Below are 17,844 nucleotides of genomic sequence, written 5' to 3' on the forward strand. Positions count from 1 at the left end.
CAAATACCTGTCTCAGCAAATTTACTCTGCTGTTACAAGATTGCTAGTCAAATTTATTAAGAGTCATCACAAAAATACGACTATGTAACTAAATACACCTAACATTGATATTTTGGCTTGTTTACTTCCTGTTTTGGGAAAAAAGAGAGAATAAAATGGTGACATCAAAGCCAATTCCTCACTAATAGAAGTACCTACATTGCATACTCTATCATACTTCCTTAGAGACTAATGAATCTAAGTTAAGTTCATACAAATTACCTCAATAGTATGTTTTATTCAAACACTGTAAGAAAGTAGTTACATTTTCCTTAATTGTTTGTGGGGTTTTTTTAAATGATGCAACACTAGGAACACTATTGAGGTCAAGAATGTAAGAACTGCCATGCACTACAGTCTCTGCTTGGCACCAGTAACTAACTTGCACCTAAAGCAAGAACCAAGAGAGTAACTTATCTTCCCATCTTTCAGCATACGGCTGCTCTCCAACCCCTTTGCAAAGACGTTTAAAGATTTACAGATGCACTGAAGAGAAACACCACCAAAATTTACAAGCAAGCACAGCTGCTTAAGATGCAGCAGTTCACACGTGAATGTTAAGCATTATAAGGAACAAATATTCATTTTGAAAGGAGCTTGTCTAAAGGTTAAAAGAAATGGTTAGTCATGCTTAATGGATTTATTACAGCTTCTATAATATAATTACTATATACCTTGCCTGTGACATGTGCAACGAGAGCGAGCACAATAAATGCATTTTAATTTCCTATTTAATATTTATTAGGAAACTCAGACCAGCCACAAAAATAGCTTCCTTTACAATACTTCTTCCCCTACCCTTCAAAATCCAAGCATAATTATATAAAATGCTGTGGTAATACAGAATGAGATCTAAAACGCAGCTTTCAAAAGCATACAGTTGTCTGTTGTAGTAAAGGACAAGAATAAAAGCACAGCATTTGAACTCGTTTAATACTGTCCAAGACATTCAGGCAAGAGACACTTAACCTCTCCATGTCTTAATTGTCTCAACACCAAAATGAATATAAATTCTAGTCTACAACAGACAGATGTTTGATAAATGATCTAAGATACTCTGTAAGAGTACTATAAGCTACTACTAAGGAGCTGCTTTAATCAGTGAAAAGGACAGAATCCCAGTAGTTTAACTGAGGGTAGGTAGAGTTAATCTGCCATGGCTATTATAAACTGACAGCCAATTAACACAATCTATAAAACCGGACACAGAAGCAACACGCGTATCTGTTTTCTTTCCCTTCATCTTATTAGAGAAAGCAGTGACTGCTGAAAACCAATCACTGATTTGGTAACCTCCTTTTACACCAGAATCACAAAAGTAACATGCCTATCATCGCTTCCATTAGTATGAGTAGCAGTAACAGCACCAAAAAGCTGGTAAAATCTTTAGGTCTCAAAAGCCTAAAATATTTCATTTGGCTACATGAAAAGAAATTATTTATTCTAGTTCACAGGTGACCAGCAAAAAAAAAAGCCAAGGCAGAAGACCACAATATATTGACAATGCTGAAAATCAAAACACAAAACAAATTACTGCATAAGTAGGAAGAAAAAAACAGAGAGGATAAAAAGTTCAGTTAAGGTGAAGGGTCAAGAAACACTGAGTTCATCTAACTAAAGTGTCCTACAACATATCTAGTAGGGCTGGTACTTTTTCCCAGAACTCCAGGCATTCAAAATGCCCACGATATCCTACAAACATACACACACACAAAATCTGAATTTCCAATGTCACTACTGGATGAAAAACAGCTTGCTATGTCAGTGCCTTAAAAAAAACCCCAACAAACCACCCAAAAAACCCACACACAACAAAAACCACCAGCCCTGCAGATCTCAAGTAGACAGAGCAAGCAATAATTTGCAACCATCAGCATAACACTGCATTTCTTCTTTACTAAAAATAACCAAACCTGAATTTTAATAAAACAGACAACTTGATCATCCTTCAGAAAGCAAGCAAAATTCACCTACCTCAAGCGCTTCCCAACTTCCAGCTTGGGTTGTAATAATTCTAATATTTTGGTTTTTAAGTGACAATTTTACAGGTTCAATATCAAACTCACAGGGCATATAATTCTCTAACCAGACAATTATCTTCCCTGTAATCACTTGCTCAATATTTCCCCCTGGAATCTTCATCCTAGTTATACATGGAAATTTTATTACTTTTTTCATTAGTCTTTATTGTGACTTAATGGCTGTGGTTATGAAGTTGTCAAGAACCAAAGCAATTACTAAAAAGCTTCAAAGAAGTAAAATGTGCAAGTGAACGTACAGTATGTTTGGGAACAAGCCCAAAGAGGAAGAACAAACTGCAAAATACAACTGAGATAAATGAACCAGCTATGACTAAAAAGACAACCTCCACACCCACCCATTCCTGCCAAAAAGGAATCCACTTGAGAATATTTTGGGGGAAAACACAGTCAAAAAAACCCTGCCTCCCCTAATGAAAAAATTAATCTACTCTTAAGGAATCTTTCATAACCAGAGTATCAAAAATGGCACCATTCAAATTACACAGTGCATCTCACTAAAGACTTAACAGTCTTAACATGATACTTACCAATAACACAAATTTAAGGATAACAGCAACACAGTTTTGTAATTTTAAAAAGAAAAAATAATAAAATTATTCAATCCACTTGTATTTTTTTCCTCCTATCTATTCTTTGGGTTTTGGTAGTAGTGGCTCATCCTGGGGATAAAGCTTTTCTTGGTTCTATCAGACCTAACCATAATGCATATCAAAGGTTTAACATCTTGTGTGTGGAGAGCGGAAGAAGATTTAGTTATTACAATAGGATTTGCCAATTTTCTGTAACATGAATACTTAGCATTTATGTGACGCTTTTAATCTTCAAAGAGCTTACTTCTCACAGTTACCATCCTCAAAAAAAATGCCATTAAGTATTATTAGCCTGTTTTATCCATCTGTAAAGTATCTCCATCGGGGCACACACTGTCACATTGCTATTTGGATTATGTTTGCTTCAAGCAAAGCTAATCAGTACAGGTTCTGTGACAACCCTCCCCATAAGACTAGTGTGGATAGAAATTGCTACATAATAGCCCCAACAGTGAAATAATCCTCCCACCATCTGAGCACTTAAATCTTATTGGCTATATTTTATATCCTCAGGAATTAAAGGAGCCTAGTTTTATATGCTTACGAGTCCAACCCTGTAAGCCACAGAAGAGACCTGAAAGAACCTGAAAATTCAAAAATCTCTGCAGATCATTAAAATAACTTTTACCATACATATGACCACAAATGTAAGTGCAACAGACTGCAATATCAGGGACAAAAGTAATTACTGTTATCAATAAAAGAACTGGTATACTCATCCTCAGTGACTTGAACAAAGCGATTTCTAGCCCTGATTAATCACCTTTCCCTGCCACAGGCCCCTGTCAGAGCACTTATCGCTTCTTCCAAGATGGGGTGCTGTTACTGCTCTAGAAGCTCTGAATAAATTATTGCTGACCCTGGAGAAGAGAAAACACACTCAGCCAGCTGACCAGCACAGCCAGGCATGGCAACAGTACAGAAAAGTAAAAGGAAAGGAGGCAGAGGTACAAGTTTTAAGTGGTTTTAAACACAGAGCCATCTTGCAGCCACAGCACCAAAAACCCTGAACTCCCCTCCAAAAAACAGAAGCGTGCACAAAAATGAATCAGGAGTTAGGGAAGCCCTAGAAGTAAGTAACCCTGTCCGGGATGCCTACTTTATACCTGAGCATAGTCATTGCTCATTGCCCAGTTTCTAACCTCTTCATTCCTCATTTTTCTTTCCTTTTCCACTACTATTTTCTTCTGATGCTTCTTCATGCACATGATCTCCTAGGATGATGGGTTTAGGTCTCAAACTTTTCAGTATTTGGAATGGATATTTAGTCCAATTTAGATCAGAAACAAAACTGTGCTCTTCTGAGCTGTCCCTTCATCAGTTTTCCTGGCAAATAGACTGAAGGTTTTTATTGTCATAGGTGAGCAGAACAGCTTCTGTCACAATTCAGAAAAGCTGCTTCCACTTCATTACCATCATGAAAATCATCTAGACATTTATGCTTGTTAAGATACACAAAATTACATTATATAACTCATTTCCAAGAAATAAACAGCCTATTAAAATGAAAGGCAAAGGCAAATGCCAATCATGTAAATGCAAACACCACATAAGGACCTTGCTACAAAATAAATTATAATATAATGAATATTTCATATCCTCTCTCCCAACAGTGCCAAAGACACTAAATGCAGCTATACTATGAATTGTTTTTTAATTAAAAAAATATAGTCTGAGCCTGAAAGTTAAATATAATCTGCAACTTCTGCATAGGAAGGCAGTGTTTCCTATAGCCTTTAGTGAGGACAAAAAGCAAGTAGTTCTAATTTGCGATTTCTGGTATAGTTTTGATCAAGTATTTACTCAAGTGCTAGTCTCTGGCAGCTAAGAGCCAACTCTAGTTAAGTGTAGTACTTAAATAGCATGACAAGTAAAGATTAATAAAAAGTTCAGGTATTTATACACTGCTAAATCTTAATTTCTATAGTTAGAAGAAAAATATTACTGACTTGCAAGTCAAGTGTTTTGGCACCAACACATTACACGCATGTATGTATACATACAGCTGATGGACAATAAGAGGCTATGTATTTCGAGCCTTCCTATTCTTAACTCTTGGGGATACATCTGTCTAAAATATAAACTCAAACTCAGATGCAAAGTGAACTATTTTAGTGTCAGGTCACAAATTTATGTCTTCTGTTACACTGGTATAAACACATAACAAGTTTGTTACGCAATCTGTGAATAGCTGAAAAATAAAAGCGGAATCACGAATAGAGACATTAGCCTATATAGTCAAGAAATAAAATAAAAACTAACATGTGGTTAGTTCTGGGACCCTATTACATGTCTGGTAGAACACCAAGAACTGAATTAGTTTTATTTTTTTTTAACAGACAACAGCAAACAATTAGCACCACTATTTCCAAACTCCATTTCCACTGCTGCATCTCCTGTTAAGAGAATTCCCCATTAACATCCAAGGACTAATATTTTGAAGAACTATCCTGAAAGATGCCATAGTAGTTTTAAGTATATCTGTGCTCTATTACAAAATTTATGTCTGAAAATATTTATCATTAGAAGTATATTATTCCTAAGATCCTACATTTGCGAGGATGAAACAGCGTATTTAGATACACCATGTAACAGCTGTATGGGAAACCACCTTCCAGTAATTTTACTGCCACTGACCAGTTTAGATTGATGTGATGACTCAAATCTCAAGAGTTTCATATAAACACACTGTCCGTTGTTTCATAGGAGAGAAGCGTAGAAACAGAAAAGGTATCAGAATGACTTAACACCAAGAAGCTACAAAGCCCTGAATAGCATCAGCAGCTGGAATCTCTCCCTGAATCCCTGAAGAGACTCACAAGATATCCCCAAGGACATTACAGTCTCTATTAGAAGCACTACATTTACATAATAAATTATGAACATTTTATATGAAGAGATATTTGTCAAATATTTTATATTCTGCTTTTTAACCTCTGTTCTTGTAATACTCTGGCTTCTGCAGGTATTTAGCCAGTGTTCTATATTAGAATTAGTGTATATTATGGCGCCTTCCTCCTTTAACCTATCTACATTGCAATCTACTCATTATTTAAAGAACAAGATTAGTTCACACAAGACATTTACACAACTATTCTTTAAGCAAGGTAATTAGAAGACAACACTGAACTGCAGGTAACACAAAAAAGTGGGGAATTTGTTAGTGGCAAAAAGATTGATTAAAATTCTCTAGGAAAAGAAAAATCATGTTGTTAGCTGCAAGACTGGAAAACAGGGACCAAAAAGTTCTTATATTACTTTTCCACTGACAACCACCTTCGTTAACGTGCTCACAGAATACAGAGCAGGCTATACTGACTGCACTAACTGCTGCTGCTGATTTTTCTTAAAGAAATGCTGCTTCAGCAGAAGTACAAATCCACTTTTCTAATTTCTAAACGAAAATCCAGGATTTAACTGTATGACATTGTTAGGGAAAATGTGGTAAAAATCTTCTTTACAAGACTAGGAAATTTCCAGTACAGAATAAGATTTTGTTTCTGGATAACACCTAACAACTAGAAACATGGATTGAAAAGAAGTGCTTCTTCAGCCCAAAATAGATTCATGATGCCATATTCAAGTTCATTTTTAGAACAAATTTAATCTGCAAAACTGAAGTTCTCATAATTACTATCCCAATACTTTCAGTTCTTTTTCTCTACATCCACAGACTTATTAAATCTGACACTTCCTGTTCTGCTTAGTTTTGAGTTTCTTCCACATTTTTTTCATTCAAGGTTTCAGAATTTTAAAAGAACAAAATCTCCAAACTAATGCAGTAAAACTGACCATTTAAAACAACTGTCAAAAATTCCAACTAAATCAGTCTTGTGTTCATTTGTAGAGTCCCACTGAGACAGTAGCATGTACCTGTTAAAGTATTTCGGTTCATGACTTGCTGCTAAAGCAAGCAAGCTGCTAAAGCAGTCTGCCATAGGACAAAATCTGACCATTTCCATTATCACTATTAATTAAGATAAGGAATATCAATTCAAAACACAAAAGAACTATAAGCATACATTCTATATTAAATACTTAACATGAAATTAAATTGCACGTGTGGATGACAACTGGAAGACCAGCTAACAAAGATACAATGTGAATAAAGAACATAGCTTGTGAAGAAGAATCCAAAAGGCCTTGTAATAGGTTTTATTTTTAAAGGACAAAGAATACTTTTTTATACCGAATGCAATTATCTCTTATTTTGGCCTGGTGACATTGCCTCTCATAACTTCTGGGTCCAATTCAGACTCTAAACTAAGCGAAACAGCTTCAAAGGATTTGTACAAAAAAAAATCATGAAAATAAATGTTATACAAGACACTGAAAAGTATAGCTTTGCTTTCCTTTTGTAGTTGATGGTTAGAAGCACGTATGGCACTCTGAGGACTGATGTGGCTGCCTCACTCCAGACCAGTTCTACACTGCCTTTCTCTGTGGCTCATGACATGCACCTGCAGGGAACCTGACCAGAAGAGAAGTCAAATCCCTTTTTAAGGTACAGACTTGTCTCACTGACTGTTTAAAACCATTCCAAAAGTCAAAATTGAAGTGTATGGCAATGTGTAAAGCCAGATGATATTTCTGCCCATCTTCTCAGTCTGTCCAAACTTACCCATTACAAGTAAGGGGCTGTCCTGTTAGTTTCAACAGCATCCTTGTCCCAGAAACTCTGGATGGTTTGCAGTGCATTCCACCATAATGCATTGGCGAACACATTAACCTATGCAGTTTATGAATACCATTCCAGAAAAGAGATCATTATTTTGCCCCAAATACACCACATGGTAAGCACAATCAGCTGTTAGCCTCATCAGCACATTTCCATGTGATAGGAGAGGCTTGTTATGCGTTCTGATAGGCTAAAAGGAGAAGGGAGAGGAGGATTTAAACACCCTAGAGATCACGGCATGTCACCTGATATGCCAAGTCACCCTACCTGTGATAGCTAATCACTTTAGTGGACGTAATGATTCAGGTAAGTAACTATTTCAATGCTTTCGCCTTTCTTATGTTAAGCAACATATACAATGGGAAATAAGCCGTGGTCATTACAAACTGCCTCGATTATCACTCAGCCACATGTCAGTATTACACTAAAATAATGAAGGAAATTTTTTTATTGTCGTTATAACGAATGACTTAACAGTCTACACAGAAAAATGCTGTGATTGATTATAACTCGCATCAGTTTTTAAACAGATTTAGTGAACCGCTAAAAAAACTATAAGCAGACACTTTTTGTTTCAAACCAAGATCTGAACCCATACCCATGAAGAATCAGAAATCCAGAAGAGCTTTTACACCAGCTTAATAAAAGTGCAGTTGAAAGACATGCACTCTTTCCAAACATGTCCCCACCTATAAGAAGGACTACGCCAAGCCTGCTCTGTTGTAAACACAAGCTCATAAAAAACCCCTACTCCTCAGAGGTGTTAAAATTCATTATGTAAAGAAGAAATGCTAAGTATTATTACGCAGCTAAGCTGAAAACACTAAAGCTACACCGACACAGTCATCACTAACAAAAGTAAGATGTCCCTGAAGAAATCGCAAAAGTGAATGCACATTAGGATTTTGCCACTCTTTAGGCAAGCAGGGTATTTTTATTCCAGTAAGTGCTAGCAATAATACAGTATTCAAAGTTTTGTGAATTAGACCCTTTCAAACTCTTAGGCAGAATCTACCTTAATGGATTTTTCTTCTACATTCATCTTTGCCCAAAGGCTTCATTGTCTCATTATGTAAATGACCTTTTCATTTGAAAATTAAATGTTAAAGATGCTTTTTGTAGTTCTTCAATACTGCAAATATAACATAGACATTCACAGTAATTCAGACTAAGTACAACTTAAAGAAAAAGCGACTGCTTCAAGCAATTCAACAAATTAAGAAAGAACTTGTTTTAAAAATACTTAAAAATTGGAAGTCTTATTTAGAACTAACCTCCAGAACTTTCCTTCCTGTACCAAAACTTAAACTAGGAAATCATCAGTTTTATTATGAAGAACACTGAAGACTAGAGACTGTGAAATGCAGTTCTGAACACCTGCATGCAGAACTTGAAGACCTGCATATATACCTTCAGCACACTTTCCGTCTCATCGGATGTTCCTCGCAGAACCCAACTACCAGTCAACACCCAACTGGAGCTCACCTAAAGAGAGGCCAGGCAGGTGAAATCCAACACTTTGTGCTCCTGAGTAGCCTCCACCGAACAACAAATCCCACATGTTATTCAAAATAATTCTGGAAGTTACCGCCAAATAGTTCAGTACTGCTAGTTAGCTAGGCTGCTGTAACAAAGCGGACAGCAACCACCACGCTCATTACAAAGACTTATCAGTCAAGGACAGGCAGAACTCTCATGCTTCTTTCACTCATTAAGAACACAACTTCACTTCATAGGTGTCTGTGAGTACCTAACCCTGTAAGGTTCCATGGTGAGACACCAAACATTTCTCGGTGCACTCCCAGTCCCTCAGTCAGCAGCAGTGAAACAAAACTGCAGCTCCCAACCCAAGGAGGAACACAGCACCTACCTGGCCCAGTAGGACTTGAACTGGATGCATAGCTCCCTGCGAGCAAATCTTTAAAATTAATAGACTACTGTTAAATAATCCAGGAGGCCCTAAAAAACCCAACTGGGTAGCTCTGGTTTACAACAGTCCTTGAAATAACACAGTCAGCAGACAGAAACAATTCTGGTATTTGAAAATGCAACACTTGTTCTGCCTCTCCTCCATTTCTTTTCTGTATGCTCACTGTATTTTGAATTTCTTCTTGGACCAAAAAAGAGCAGGATTATTTTAAAGATAATTAGTAGCTAAGTCATACAGATGCCATGATAAGAGCTCAAGGACATACAACTCATTAGACCTATCTGGCACACCCCATACACGAAATTATTTAGAACGAATGTATGAATTCACAACTTAACCAAAAATGTACTAAATTTTCAGAAGATGTTCTGTCATTTTTAAAATGACAGACATTAGTAAAATCTGTTTTTTTCAAATACAGAAAAATCATTATCAGTCCTATTGCAAAGCAGCCGTTGTACAACAATCTTTATTTATAGAATTAAATAGGCATATCATGCCTCACCTAATCACATTACTTGCTAATGTTACGTTCTTTTTTATTCTCACAAAGCTTGTCATCTCTTCACAGGCCTATTTTTTGAATGTGGCTTCATTTTTTTGAGTACTAAAGAACTGAATGCCTTACTTATTTTATGAAATGAGACAGTAGGCTGGCTTCCCTTTGAGCAGAAGAAAGCGGATGAGGGTTGTTTCACTCATTGCTCCCATAGTGCCAGCAGCCAGAAAGCCTTGATACTGTTATAGGTCAAATACAACAGGACCCAAGTAGCCCCCTCTTTTTTTTTTTTTTTCTTTTCACATTTCATTAGAGATGCTTCATATCATTTTGAAAAGCTTTCTAGTTTCTATTTTTGTCTTATTTTTTCTGTAGGACACTGTCAGGTAGATTTAGGACCCTGATGTTGTATTTCATAAAAACAAGGCTTTACAAAATTCAAGATGAACAGAAATATTTTATAGAATCTATCAGGTTGGAAAGTATCTCAGGAGGTCACCTAGTTCAGCCTTGTGCTTGAAACTGGGTCAACACTGAACTCAAACCAGCTTGCGGAGGGCTTTGTCCAGGCAGGTCTAGAAAACCTCTGAAGATGAAGTTCAACAACTTTCTATGGGCATGTATATTAAAAAAAAAAAAAAAAAAAAAAAAAAAAAGGCCATTGTCTTACAGGAGTAAAAACTAGAAGCTGATTAGAAAGAGGTGACCGTGAAAATAACTGATTTTGCAGATTAAAATACAAGAAATAACGCAGAACAAGCAAAAGTTATATGAGCTACAAGATAAATAGGTATATAATCTATAGAACAAATAAATGCTTTGAGTACTCAATTTTAGTCCACATCAATATAAGAAAATATATGACGTATATAATAGCCTGATAGTGTACTTTCAGCTTATATCAAGACATTTAACATTCAAAATGAGGATTTGTTCAGCTTATTCTTTAACTTCTGCCACCATGTCTGGAATGATATCATCTATTTATGCTCATTTGGCAGCTTTCCTGACCGCTTTGATTTGAATCTCTAGTAGCATGCTGACAGGACAAAAATGCATCTAATATTATGAGACTACTATTATTTAGAGGCATGATTCACCTGTTGAAGTGAGAAACCAGAGGACTCCCAACATTTACTGAATCATATTTCAAGGTTTTGAGGGCTTCTTGCTTTAAGACGTTCAACTGTATCTTGCTTATGAAATGCCTATATTCTTAAATCCTCTTTTATCAGACTTGCATCACTGTGTACACATCCAACATTTGAGTACTTACTCGCCAAGTTACTGCCATGCTTGGTACAGTTGGACTTGGAAACCATTTAAGAATTACTAAAAACCTACCAAGAGGTATGTGATCAGTCCCGCAGAACCACAGCACTCACAGAAGCCTAAGCAGAAGGCAACGTTTTCCTCTAATTTGTAAGTTTTCAGCTGGTATTTTCTAAAGACCACAAAAGGCATCTCAGGAAAGGAAACTTACTGTTAGTTGACTTAAGTTCACTATACAAATGTTCCTCATTTCCAATAGAAATAACTTGGGCAGTTACAAGTAAGAAGAGGTTGAAAACCACTGAGTACACTTCTCTAAACTTGGAACCTGAAGTAAAAGAAGAGAAAGTGGTCACTGCATCTTAGCAGATGAAGAATTTACAGAGAAGTAACCTCTCTTCTAATAGCAGCCTCTTTTCATCAGTTCGTGGAAATTTAAGTAGAAATCCCCAAGTCACTTGTGCATTGTAGTACATGTTCAGCAGAGACTACTGACGAATCCTCCCAAAACAAGCATCAGAACTGAATGCCAAAGTTGTGAAATAATTACTGCTCTGTGAATTTGAGCGGCTACTTGCAACTCTACAGATTTATAAACAGGAAGTGTGAAGCTATGCATTCATACCTGCTTTAATCATATGACAGAGCCCTAAAGCCATCAAATACTGGCTGACATAACAAGTCTCGCTGTATAATCTAGACTGTCTCAACAGTGGATCCTATTCATTCTGATAGCTGAAAAAAAAAAAAAAACCAACAAAAAAAGGAAGGCTGAGCGAGATCTAGGCATTTTCATCACATGCATCTGAAAACTCAAAAGCTCCTTAAACAGAAGGACACAGGTTTATACCCCTAGAAAACAACATAACCTGAAGAATGTTCACCTACCTACGGTGTGCAAGCACTGTTCTGCAGATACAAGAGAAAAGGAAGTAGAACAATTGCCTTCATGGGATATGGAAAGAAGAGGATACGCCACTAAAATGGTTCCCTGATCATTTTTCCTAAAAATGCATCTGGGATTTAAAAAGTTAATTTCATAGTCAGGAGTCATAAAAAGTAGTCTTCTGTGGGCTCAAGGGCTGAGTCCATGGATTTTGTCACAAGGTTGAGATCAAGACAAACTCAAATAGATGATTATATATTTGCACAAGTTTTCCATCATCCTTTTGTCAGATTTATTACATCTGTGTGCTTGAGGATGTTAATGATCAGACACCAGATATATATGCCTTGATTTAAATAAAACAAATGTAGCTATTTTTCAAATTCAAACAAGACACAAAAGGTCATCAGCGAGACTTATCCTCTGCCCATCAGATAACATTAGTCATCATTGGAGAGCGTACTAACTAACCTTTTTGTGGATTAAAGCGGGTTTTCCTTGCTTTGACAGGCTTGTTCTCCAATCGGTAGCATCTTTGAGACACACAAACAGGAAAGAAAACTGTCTTCAAAAGCTACTATTTCATGACCCCTGGAGAGGCAAATCCTGTGAAACTGATACACTTGCAAGTTTTGCCTCAATATTAGCTGGCATTTTAATTGCATGCACATTTTTTAAAGACGGCACTATTTTTGTTGTTTCCTTTTGCTCTTTTTCTCAGAGATCATTGTGCACAAAACAAAACGGATCTATCTGCAGCCACTCATTTCTCCACATAGTATACTCACTGACCACGCTGACGTTGCGGCCGTTCCCCCTTCTTCCATCCCAGCATACATGCGACAAAAATTTTACCTTGCTTTAAGCAGAAAGAAAACCCTGCCTTCCTCTCTGGCACAAATCTGACAGATCCATGATTATTCACTGACATTTCTTTTGTTTAAGTGGTTACCTGACTGCATAGTTAGCATACATAAGCTGAAAATGGCCTGAGTTAGCATGACCTGCTCTAAGTAGCACTCACAGAAACTTTGACTTAGATTCTATAATCTCATAATGTTCAAGTACCTTCATAAATTTATGCTCACTCTGTGATTATATTCTGAAAGTTACTTAAGCAGAACATATCAACAGTCACTGAAAAACACAGTCCTTAGGGATCTGAAATAAACTGGCCAACAGTAACATGTAGCCATCTCTTTCCTGGGGAATCCTTATTAAAATATTCTATACACAACACAGCATAGTGCAGGAGCTCCTGTGCTAGAGCTAATACAATAGTAAGAGAAAGTTCTTCCTTTTATGAAGTTTTATTGACCCCAAGACAGCCCTTTAAGGAATCAGGTGTCAAGACTGCCAGCAGAACAAGTAAAAGATAAGGCAGATTTTAGAGCACTAACGTCCTTGGCATAAGGCAACGCCTAACACGGGTCAATTCTCAGAAAGAGCGAGCAGCCAGCCAGCCTGATGAACAGAATGGTAATAGAGGAGTCAGAAATCAGAGGCGTACGTTGGAAAAGGCACCAAACCAAAAAGGGATACTGACTGAGCTAGGGAAGCCTCCCTAACCTGTGGCACTGCCCTAGGAAGACAACTGTTGTTGGAGCTTAGGGCTAAGGAAAGAAGCAACAAACTCAAGAGCCATGTTACCCATTTATGCCATCACAAACTTAGTTTGATAAAATAACCAATAAACCTATGCCCAGCTTGGAATGAAGCACTTCTTTCACTTTCACCTATAATGACCTGCCCGTGAATTTTACCTCCTTACAAAGAAGTCACCCTCAGAAGGAGGTGTACAGCGTCAGAAGAGCTCTCGCCACTAGTTCAGAACCCATACCTTTTCCACAGCAACAGGCAGAGCAGTGCCTCAGGCTACTATAAATAAGATGACCATAATTTGGCAATATTCGTAACAAGAGATGTCTAAAATAGCATGCCTGACTTCTCACTCCCAAACTACACAACTGGACACAGATTTTACAGGGCATGAGGGAAAAAGGGAGACTAAAAAGACTCAGTGTGACCTGCACTGGTGGACACAAGACTACTTCATCATTCCCATGCACATGGCCTCCTCGTCATCCACAGCGCCGGTCAGCTGTCTGTGCCAATGAGCGGGGGGGGGGAAGGCAGTACTATCTCATGCTCAAGGGTGAAAAAGGCCATTAACACTAGACTGCTCTCACATTTTCATCTCCTTGAACAGAAGTTACACTTTAGCTACAGTTTTTTATACTGTGAGTGTTTAACCACAACTCTCCTCGCCTTCACAACCGCTGGTTACTGCCAAAATGGAATTGCAATAAATAAAATTGCGGCCATTCACACCTTAAAAGTCAGCCTTATTTTCTGAAGCTTGCAGAACTAACAGCACTCATTGCTTTTTTTCCAGATATTCTGAACAACTGGAATTAAAACTAGTGTCTTAAAAATATGATCACAACATTCAGTAGTACTCTGAACGATTACTACTTCTACAAGTATAGTTAACTACTATTGATTACATATGAAGAATTCACAGTTGAAGGATTTGTACAGCATCACCTAATACAAAACTTTCTTGGCATTTAAAGACCAGGATACAATGTTAGAGAAGGTAGATCTAATTGGACATAAATATATTTGGGTTTTTTTAATATTTATGCTTGTCCATTATCACTGTTTGTGTCCACAGAAGCGCCCCAAGTACCAGCATGGTTCTGTGCAAGTAAGAATGGCCTAACAAATAATGTTTTGATAACTAGCCTGTTTTATACATACAATGATTCACTGGTTAAGTAAACAACGTAGTTATGTAGCAAAACACCAATTTATATTAGAGAGCCTAAAACAACCTTTCTGTTCTCCTACAGAAAAACAGTATTAAATGCCTCATATGGATAAAATAACATCAAAGAAAAATACTATGTTCAGCGTGCCAGAAATAATTTTAAATTACTTTTAAAAAAAAACAATCTTGTTTTTACGTCAAGTAAACTTTTAATTATGAAACATCCAGACCAACCTCCTAGATTTTGAAGCAGGATACGAGTTTAAATCTAACTTTAAAATTCAAAACATTTGGGTTTTCTTATTTATGAACTTTGGAATAGGCATCTTGACCAAATGAATGTATTTTCTACCAAAAAGCTTATTTCAAATACTTCCTGTTACATTCAACTTCACACCTCTACCAAGCTACATTTATGACTCCAGCTTCTCTAAAAACACATACACCAATGCTTTTGAAGACTTCCTATACTTTCACTAGAAGTGAAATTCTTCAAGGCTGTTGTGTTTAAAATCTGTAACGAAAGGGAGTTTGAATCACATATTTGTTTCTTCTGCTTGACAGTATGTTGCTCCACTTCCTATTTGACATGGCATCCCTCAGGGGCTCCACCAGAGAAAATAAAAAAATTAAAAAATGTTTAATAAAAATCCCATCTGATGTTAATTTATTTCTCCTTCAATTAACACTCAAGGCTTCCTCCCAGTTTTCCCTTATCAATCGTTACATGCTTCTGAGATGTAAGTAGAAATAAAAAGGGCAGCCATGTATCAGTCTGAGCTTATGAATTCTATCAATGCTTAAAATATCAAACAGGTGAACTGCTTTCACCGTCCGTACTACATCACACAAATACACAACAGAGCAACAATTACAAAAACCCCTATCCTCCCTGCAAACCATTTACTGTTGAAAATTCCTGTCCCTCTTTGTCCTTGGACTTGGCTATCAGTTCTAGAGCAAGGTAGCTGGCAGGGTGTAGCTTGCCTGTCGCCTTGGAGCCCTGCAGCGGCAAGCACTCAGCATTTCGCTTGTTTATGTTTTCCCTTGGCTAGCTCCCTCTTTAAATTCTTCAGCAGGAATCCAGAAACGGGCTAAACCAGCAACACGTAGGACAAACCACGCGAGCTACATCCATCTTTCAACCCAGAGATGTGGCTGCGTGCTCCCTATCACGGGCATGCAGCAAGTAAACATGAGGAGCCAGCAGGTACGAGCGAGCTGACAGGCAGCGCCGCGAGTCCTGTCACATCGGCACGGCAGCACTTCCCAACGCCTCATCCTCTTCCAGGCGAGCCAAGAGAACCGGCAACCGAAGAGGCTAAAAGCGAGGCCGAGGGCTGCCAGACGGCAGGAGGGTCTGGCGGCATCATCGCCCCGCCGCCTGCCTCTGCCCCTCTCCCAGGCTGAGAGGCGGGAGCGGGACGACTGCGAGGAGAGGGAGAGGGATCCTCCCCGCGGCTGCTGCCCAGGCCCCATGATTAAGATAGGGGAGATAAATAAATAAATAAGTAAAGCGGGGAGGGGGGGGGGGGGGGGGGAGGAAGGGGGCGGGGAAGGAGCCTGAGGTAGAGAAACGGCGCAAGTGCCTCCGCGCCGGGGTCTGTCATGGTGGTGTGAGGAACCGCCAGACGCCGCCTCGCCTCACCGCCCGCTGACAGGGGCAGAGCGGGAGGAGGAGGAGGAGGACGGGGGGGGCGGGGGCCCTCCCGCAGCCGCACACCACCACCACCACCCCCGGCCCCGCAGGCCCACCGCACATCCCCCCTTCACCCTCACCCCTTCGCAGGGCCTCGTCGTAGCTGAGGAAGCCGATACGGGACTCCTTGGCGCCCATGATGCCCCCTCTAGTCCATGGCCTTTCCCCGCCGGCCGGCTGGGCGCCGCGGAGCCCGGGCTGCGCCGCTAGCGACTCCGGAGCACAGGGCGCGGGCGGGGGGGGGCGGGGCGGGCCGGGGCGGCCGGGGGGAGGAGGCGGCCGCGCGCCCTCCCCGCCGCCGCCTCCATCGCCGGGTCACGTGAGGAGCCCGCCCCGCCGCTGTCACGTGACGGGGGGGGTTGGAAAGGAGGGAGGGCCGCCTGGGCTCTTGCACGGTTTCCACCGCTCCCCGCCTCGCTCGCTCTCTCCCCGTGGCGCCTCCTAACGGACGCCGCGCGCGCGCCGCGCTCACGCGCCCTTCGCCCCACAGCGGGGGAAGCGCCCCGCGTCACGTGAGGCGGGCAGGCCCCGCCTCCTCATCTCGCTGCCCGCCGAAGGCGCCGGCGCGCGCCTCCCGCCTTCCTCTCAGCCGCTGACCGGGGGAAAGGGGGGGGGGGGGGGCGGCTGACAGGAACGGCGCCGGCCGGGCCCGCCGACCGCCGGCCCGGGCAAAAACCGCGGTCCTTCCCCCTCGGGGGAACGAGGGGCCGGTGTCTCCGAGCCTGTCTCAGGGCCGTTACGCGCCCAGCCGTACCCCCCCGGGGTACAGAGAGGAAGGGCCTGTGAGAAAGAGCTCTCTCCCCTCGCGCCCAGGCTGCAAAATTTGGCACTTGCGAAACCGTCGACGCTTTCCGTAGGTGAGCGCAACGCCCGCCGAGGGAGAGGTGCGAGGCTGCGGGGCACGGCGGGCCAGGGCGAAACGGTCTCTCCCCGCTACGGCAGTGCCTCAGTCCCTGTCAGTCCCCCCCTCATAGCCCGCAGGGGACCGCGGCTCTCTTCAGAAAGTCCTCCTAAGGAGAGGCACTGCAAGCATGGGGTGACAGGAGGAAGTTCCTGTTCCATTAAAATGGCCTTTCAGTGTCTGAAACAGAAACACGGACTGAATCGTAAAAAGGATCAAAAAGACTTCTGTCCTTTGCTGTTCTTCAGCGTGTTTGCTCTTAGTATTCAGTCCGACGCTTCCACAGAATGGGAGGATTTCCCAAATGGCTTTGTTACAACATTAAGCCTGGTAACATAGCCTGGGTCACTCCCGAGCAGAAAATACGGAGTTTGAAAGAAAACATTGATTTCCAAGGGCAGCCCGTTCCAAGGATTGTTCCTGTACAGAAACAAAGCCTGTGAAAACACCAGTTGCAAGTCATTCCCTCAGTTACAGTTCCCATACTGAATGATCTTACCACATCAGAGCTGGAAAAAGGTCAAGCCGAAGTTAC

General features: G+C 40.3%; 1 protein-coding gene across 3 annotated transcripts in view; it reads right to left on the reverse strand.

Annotated features, from left to right (window-relative positions):
• Positions 1 to 16,633, reverse strand: part of USP32 (ubiquitin specific peptidase 32) — an 81,265-nt gene extending 64,632 nt beyond the window's left edge. For all 3 annotated transcript variants that reach the window (XM_049802379.1, XM_049802378.1, XM_049802377.1), the window contains exon 1: positions 16,489 to 16,633. In XM_049802379.1, the coding sequence (XP_049658336.1) occupies positions 16,489 to 16,546 (58 nt within the window). In that variant the 5' untranslated portion in view covers positions 16,547 to 16,633. The remainder of the gene's footprint in view (positions 1 to 16,488) is intronic.
• Between the last annotated feature and the right edge of the window lie 1,211 nt (positions 16,634 to 17,844).

Source organism: Accipiter gentilis, chromosome 6 (genome assembly GCF_929443795.1).
Source record: "Accipiter gentilis chromosome 6, bAccGen1.1, whole genome shotgun sequence".
Lineage (NCBI taxonomy): Eukaryota > Metazoa > Chordata > Aves > Accipitriformes > Accipitridae > Astur > Astur gentilis.